This window comes from Condylura cristata, unplaced genomic scaffold (genome assembly GCF_000260355.1).
Source record: "Condylura cristata isolate star-nosed mole 26May11 unplaced genomic scaffold, ConCri1.0 scaffold00080, whole genome shotgun sequence".
NCBI lineage: Eukaryota > Metazoa > Chordata > Mammalia > Eulipotyphla > Talpidae > Condylura > Condylura cristata.
The window spans coordinates 126,156-134,097 of record NW_004567181.1 but is presented as its reverse complement, the minus strand read 5'-3'; the positions used below and the strand labels follow the sequence as shown (position 1 = coordinate 134,097).

The window sequence follows — 7,942 nt, the reverse complement described above, 5'->3', positions numbered from 1 at the left end:
TTATTTATTTATTCATACAGAACTGGGGTACAGGCCAGAGATGTGGAGGGTGAGAGGATTCACCAGGGACAGAGTGGGGAGCAGAACAGGCAGATGAACGAAGCACACTGCTGAGGGGAGCAGCGGGCGGGCCAGGAGAGGTCTGCCACACCTTGTGGATCTCCTCTGGGGCAGGCGGGGATCGAACTCATGAGGAAGTGGCTTAAGCTTCTTAGTGCTGTGCTTTAACCCACTGCGCCACCAGGGAGGGCCAAAACAAGAAAATTTTTAAAAAAAGGAAGTAGCAAGTCCTCAAAATCAGTAATAACCTGAAATGCAAATTAATTGAACTGACCAATCCAGTCACATGTTATTAGCAGGAGGATGGATTAACAAATAAAACTCAAGCATGTGCTGCCCACAAGAGATTCACTAAAGCAATAAAGACAAATGTAGATTTACAGTTAAGAGAAGGGGGGAAGATAGAGGAATCAAAGCAGAAGAGGGAAGAGCACAAGGGATGATGATGAGAGTTGGTGGTGGGGAACTTACAGGGACTGCACCTAAGAGAAGAAAAAACATTGGAAAACATTATACAAAAGTGAATATGATCCAAAATATATATAAATGATTAAATTTTAAAACTCCTGAAATAATAAATCAATTTAATTAAAGAAAAATTTTTTGATGCCTGAATAACATCTAATTACAATTTTACTGATTGCTAAACATGATTTAAAATTTTTTGTTTTACATATTTTCTTCAATATTTATCTTTAATATATTTTCATGAATATATTATGAAAGAAAGTTTGACACTAAGCTAGTATATATTAAAATATTCACACAATGTATGATTATATCTGTGAAAAGGGATGTTTGAAGCAGACTCAACTCTGTGTCCAAACCTCCATTACACTGAATTTTTAACTTTTTAAATGATTATTTACTGATTAGCAAAGACTATTTTTCATCAAGACAAAGTTTTATCTGAGAACTGTGCAAAGACAATATCTTTTCTTTTTCTTCTTTCCATAGTTATCAAGGCCAACTTGAAAAAAAAACAAACAAACCCTAAGGCTATAATCTATACCCAATCCTATTTCTTGATGAATAGAGTTTGCAATTCTGTCTTTCTTCCCCCATCTCCATTTTGTCCTCTAGAAAGCATCAAAACCATAAATGAAGATACCAATAAGACACAATAAGCCTGAAATTTACCCAAAATAAATGCTATTGTTTACAAAGCATTCTACCCTTTGTAAAATAACCTCCAGCCTCCCGCCCCCCAAATTAGCTGAATAAAAAAAAAAAAGTGAACATTATATGACAATAAAAGGATTGACACCACAGGGAGACATACTTATTAATATAAATGCACCCATAGTAGCTAATCTTTAATATACACAGTAAAGATTAACAGGCCGCAAAGGTGACATTGAGCAATACACAATAATAAAGACGAATTTAACACCTATTACAGCAATGAATAGATCATTTAGACAAAAACATACACAAGGAAAAAATAACCTTAAATAACAAATAAGATAGAATTAATAGGTATTTACCAAGTATTTTACCCCAAAATAACAGCATATACAGTCTTTTTGAATGCTCATAGAACATTCTCAAGGAGTGATCATTTTTTGGAAACAATGCATAATTCATTAAATGTGTGATATAAGTATAAAATATCTTCTTGGATTGTAATAATATGAAACTAGGAATCAACCCAAAGAAGGAAAAGCAGAAAGTCAAATTTGTGGTGAATATATGCCATGCTAATGAGTAGCTACTGGGTCAATGGGGACATCAAATGTGAAATAACAAAATATCCAGAAATTACTTTAAATGAAAATGACATTAGAATTTATGGGTTGCAGCAAAAACAGCACGGAGAGGGAATTTTACATTAATAAAATAGATAAACCTCAATAAGCAAGATATACCACAAATAAAAGATCTAACTTTACACAAAAAGTAACTAGAAAACCAAAGTCAATCAAAGGAAGGGGACAAATAACATTTGAACAGAAAGTAATAAAAAGTAAATAAAAAAGACATTATGAAAGATCAATGAAACCATGAACTACTTCTTTGAAAAGATTTACAAAATTGACAGATCTTTAGCCAGACTCACAAAAAAAGAGAAAAAATACAAATACTTATAATCTGAAATGAAAGAGGAACAATTACAGCAGATATTACAGAAATATAAAGGATAATACAATATTATGAACAATTTTACAGCAAGAAATTGGTAACATAGGGCATTCCAAAACCATGTCATGAAGAAATAAAAATCTAAACAGAATGTTAATGATAAGGAAATTTAAGCAGTAATTAAATCCCCCAGAATGCAAGAACCAGTCACACTCATTAGTGATTTCTGAAAAACTTTGAAAGAAGAATTAATAACTTTCCTTCTCAAACTAGTCCAGAAAATTGAAAGTGAGGAATAGCTTTAAAACATATTTCATTAAGTAACATTACTCTGATTCCAAAACCAACCAAGATCATCACCAAAAAAGAAAATGCAGACAAATTATCTCTGATAAACATACTTGTAAAAATATTCAACAAAACATTAGCAAATAAATTCAATAACATTACAAAATTATACGTCATGATCAAGTGGAATTTATTCCAGGGGTTCTAAGATACTTCAACACATACAAGTCATTAAAACTGGTAAATCAAAAAGGAAGAACGAAAATTGTGTGATTATCTCAATAGATACAGTAAAAGTACTTGACAATATTCATTGCCCCTCTATAATATAAACCTTCAACAAAATTGATATAGAACAAACATAGCTCAGCATCATAAAGATGATATATGATGTGTGAGTGTGCAAGTCTCCTTTCATGTTAGATAAGGGCAGGACACTTGATGGCCCTGGGCAACAGATATACATTACAAAGTATGACTTGGAATATCTGGGAGGACATTAACTATGTACTTTTCATTCCAGCCATGATCAGTGGAATGCCTTGTAAGATGGAGCCATGGGTAGGTATTGGGAGTATATAAACAGAATCATCTTCCCTAAAGCCCCAAGTCCAATATTCAATTTAACTCACCCTTTGCTCTCTCTCAATAAAAAAGGCCAAGATCTTGCTCTTGAGTGTCATCCTACATATTACAGCCTGCTCTACAACTTCTGTTTCTTTTTCCCTTTTTTTTTTTTAAATCAGAAGTGGTGTTGCTGATGCAACATGAATATACCCACAGGTAATATAATACTCCAAGGAGAAAAAACAAAGTTTCCCCCCACTCTCCTTATAGCTCAATGTAATGTTAGAAATTCTAAAAAGGGTAAATAAAGGTAAAAATATATAAATATCATCCACATTGGATGCTATTGGAAAGAAAAGTAGGTATGATATATAAATTCCCTAAGACTCTAGTAAAAAATCTATTAGAAATAGAAAAATCAGCAAGTGGCAGGATAAAAAACATAATATACACAAATCTCTTGTGCTTGCATATGTACATAATGAATTAGCAGAGAGAGAAATTAGGAAAATAGTCCCACATAAAATATTATCAAAGAGAATTAAATACACTGAAGTAAATTTAACCAAAGATGTAAAAGTCACCAAAAACTACAAGGCATTTTTGGTAGAAATAGAAGATACAATGAGATGGAAAGATATTTCATGCTAATGAATTAAAAAAAACATTAAAATTACTATGTTATCTACATACAAATTCAATGCAATTCTTCCTAAATGCCAAGTATATTCTTCAAAGAAATAGAATATACATGAAATTTATTTGGAACTACAAAGGACCCCAAATAGCAACAGTAATCTCAAATGAGAAAACAAAAATGAAGATATTAAAATATACTACAAATTAAAACTGCATGGTGTTGGAGTTACACCTTCAAGGAAATATCATTGAGATCTCAGAAGTAAAACTAGACACATATGCAATTAATTTAGTGCAAAAGAACAAAATGCAGAGTAGAGAAAATCTCTTCAAAAATGTGGTTTTGAGAAAACTGGACAGCCATACATACATGATAGAATGAAGCTACAGCTGACTGTCTGCACCATTTACAAAAATTAATTCACAATTTTCAATATATAAACACTGAAACCATAAAATGCATAGTAAAGGAAATGAGTGATATAACCCTTAATATTGACCATAGATCCATTGGATGTGACTCCCACAGCAAGGGAAAGGAAACAAAAATAAAGAAATGGAACTGCACCAAACCAAAAAGCTCTGTTCAGTAAAAGAAACTTGGATCAAAATGAGAGGATGTGCAACTGATTAGGAGAAGATACTTGCATGATATACATCTAATAAAAGGTTAGTATTCAAAATATAAAATAACTCATAAAATCCAACAACAGAAAAGCAACATGATTAAAAAGATAGCAGAGTGTCTGAACATCTCTTTACAGAAAACACAAATAACCAAATAACCAGTAAATACATAAAAATATTCCTTATCTCTTATTAATTAATGCAAATCATCACCTCATACCTGTGAGAATTGCAGTTATCCAAAAGACAAGAAAAAACAATTATTGAAAAGAATGTGGAGAGAAGGAAAACTTTGCACTCTGTTGGTGGGAATGTCAATTAGTACAGTAATTATGGAAAACAGTGGAGCTTCCTCAAAAACTTAAAAAAAATCCCACATGATCCAGTTATCCCAATTCTGAATACTTATCTGAGAAATACAAAAAGAAATTCAAATCCCCATGTTTACCTCATCATTATTTACAATAACCAAGGTCTGTAAACAACCTAAGTGACCACTGACTGGTGATTGAATAAAGATGTGGTGTATATATACACAATGAAATACTAATCACCAATAAAAAGATGAAATCCTGCCATTCATAGAAACATGAGTGGATTTAAGTCTGACACAAAAGGAAAAACATATGATTTCACTCATGTAATATATAAATAAAACAAACAAATGGATAAATAAAACAAAAATGAACTTTTAGACTATAAGACCAATTGGTGGTTAGCAAAAAGGAATGGAGAAGTAGGTAGATTAATTAGACAAAACAAGTCAATTGTATGTTAAGGTAGAATTGGATGTTCATTGGTGAACTTAATGCCCCTATATATTTTCAATGATCCACATTTGAAACTTACATAATGTTTGAATGCCATGCTCTTTCAATAAAAATTAAATAGAAATAAATAAATGGTAAATAAAACAGGCCTCATCTCATGGGATATATAATCTGATGGCAGAGTTAGATTTTAAAACAAATAATCTTAAGTACATAGTCATGGCATAAGTTAACTGGAGTGAAACACAATATGCTACCTGTTTAAGAGCATTAAAATGGAACACCCTGATTAAAGAAATTAAACTTTTATAGATAAAATAGTGAACATGTTCCTCCATTAAGTTTCTAACAGGTCTAATCTGTTTACCTCTACCATCTTCATAGTCCAGAAGGCCAGCACCTGCAGAAAAAAATAGTGATTTTGCACCTTGAAATTAGTAGTGTTGGCCCTCCCTAGTGGCACAGCGGGTTAAAGCACAGCATAAAGAGGCTTAAGCCACTTCCTCATGAGTTCGATCCCTGCCTGCCCTAGAGGTGACCACATGGTGCGGCAGACCTCTCCTGACCCGCCTGCTGCTCCCCTCAGCAGTGTCTATCTGCCTGTTCTGTTCCCCACTCTGTCTCTGGTGAATCCTCTCACCCTCCACATCTCTGGCCTGTACCCCAGTTCTGTACGAATAAATAAATAAATCTTAAAAAAAAGAAATTAGTAGTGTTGTATTTAAACTCTGTGAACTGATACGTAATGAATTTTCAACAGAGAATAACAATGTGAATGATTTTACTTTGCAGGCACTAGTAACCTTGCATAAGAAAGAGGAATAAATAAGACCTGTGCCAGTTACTAACTTCACAGTATTGTGAAAATAATTATAAGGAACCTCAAAGTTGCTTTTCCTTTCCATACCCTAGCATCTACCTTTTGATTGTCCTCTCATTAATAATGGGTTACCTGTCAGCAACTTTAGCACCTCACTGGATATCACTAAGGAAGTATACTTCACCTGTTCACATTTTGAATTGACATTTTCTCACTTATAATCATGTCAGTTGTTTTCACTCATGTTTTTCCTAACTATGTTAGATTCTTCTCCCCAGTCACCTTGCTGAGACCGTTTCACTCCCAGATTTGTGCAAGGAGTCTGCTGTTCCCATAGTTTGGCATCTCTGTTGCTGCTCTCAGACCATATGAGCATCTACCAAGGGCTTTTATTAGTTACAAGAACTATCCATTACTAATTCATACTGCTCAACTCCAGTTCAGTACCTGGTGCTACATGAATGCTTTTTTTCTGGTTTTTTTTTGGGGAGGCAGTTTTTATTTATCTTTCATTTTTGATATATTTGACATCATTCTTTATTTTCATACAATGTATGCATTATTATCTCATGTATGGTTCCCAAGAAGTTAACACCACCAATTTACCCATGTTCCATCACCATTGTCCCTTGTGCTCTTCCCAACCCTGCTTTGATCAAATTTCTTCCTCCCCTATGAAGAATGCCTATAGTTTATAGTTATCTGTTAATTTTGATTTTGACTTTCTTATAATTATATTCCCCCACCCCCTATTTGAGTTCCCTACATTCCCTCTATAAGAGAAACCATCTGAGGGATGATTTCCCATCCATGGGAATGCCAAGATGACAACATCCAAGCTCGCACAGGAATATATAAAAACAGACTACAGACTTACATGCTATGAGTTTCAACCCAAATGAGAACACCCTGGACTCACTAGAAGGAAGATAACCAAGTGAGAATCTGTGATTGGGGATTTCACATAAGGGAATTCCTAACCAGAAGCGACACAGGCAAGATTAGCAGAACCCTGCATCACTGATGGGGGGATGGAGTGCCAGGCTAGTGTCCCAGAGGGAGGATCCCTACTCTTTCCACTGCTTTAAAAATCTTGGTGACCAGATGCCAGGAAGCTCTGCAGAGGGAGACTTAGGCAGCTGCAGCAGTGGCTGCACAGTGGCAGCAGCTTTTTGCCCCATCCTTGCTACAGCCCTGGAGATAAACTGAGACAACCCAGAAGATGAAAATGGACATCCAAGAATCAAGAAGAACCCCAAACTATCATGATGAGAGGAGAAAAACAGCAAGACATATTATTATAAAACTTCCAAGAATACAAGACAAGGAAAAGATAATGAGAATGACAAGAGGGAAGAAATAAATAGCCTATAAAGGGAAACTGAACTGGATAACATCAGACTTCTCCAAAGAAACAATACAGGTAAGAAGAGAGTGGAGTGATATACTGAACAAACTCAAAGCATTAAAAGCCAACCAAGAATGCTCTACCCTGCGGAGCTCTCCTTCCTCTACGAAGAAAGAATAAAGACATTCTCACACAAAAAGAAAATCCACAATTTCATCATGACTAAACCACCACTCCAAAAAATACTACAAGAAGCCCTCAAACCAAATGCAAAAGAAGAATGAACAAGGAGAGTTCAAAACAAGGAATAAAAATACAGAAGCGCCAAAATGGCAAATGAAGGTGCCAGTATATCAATATTATCTCTAAGTGTAAATGGCTTAAACTCATCCCTAAAAAGACACAGAGTTGCAGGATGGATTAAAAAACAGAAACCGGGCCATCCCTGGTGGCGCAGCGGGTTAAAGCACTGCACTAAGAAGTTTAAGCCACTTCCGCATGAGTTTGAAGTGGAGAGGAGATCCACATGGCTTGGCAGACCTCTCCTGACCCGCCCGCTGCTCCCCTCAGCAGTGTACTTCGTCAATCTGCTGTTCTACCCTCCAATCTGTCTCTGGTGAATCCTCTCACTGCCCCTGCAACTCTGGCCTGTACCCCAATTCTGTATGAATAAATAAATCTAAAAAAAAAAAAAAAAGGCCCTCCCCAGTGGCGCAGCGGGTTAAAGCACAGCACTAAGAA

At 35.0% G+C, this 7,942-nt stretch overlaps 1 protein-coding gene across 1 annotated transcript in view; it reads right to left on the bottom strand.

Annotated features, from left to right (window-relative positions):
• Positions 1 to 7,942, bottom strand: part of LOC101625527 (chromosome unknown open reading frame, human C6orf10) — a 62,924-nt gene that overhangs the window by 49,749 nt on the left and 5,233 nt on the right. Inside the window, 1 exon segment of the mRNA XM_012734863.1 lies at positions 5,401 to 5,433. Coding sequence (XP_012590317.1) covers positions 5,401 to 5,433 — 33 coding nt within the window.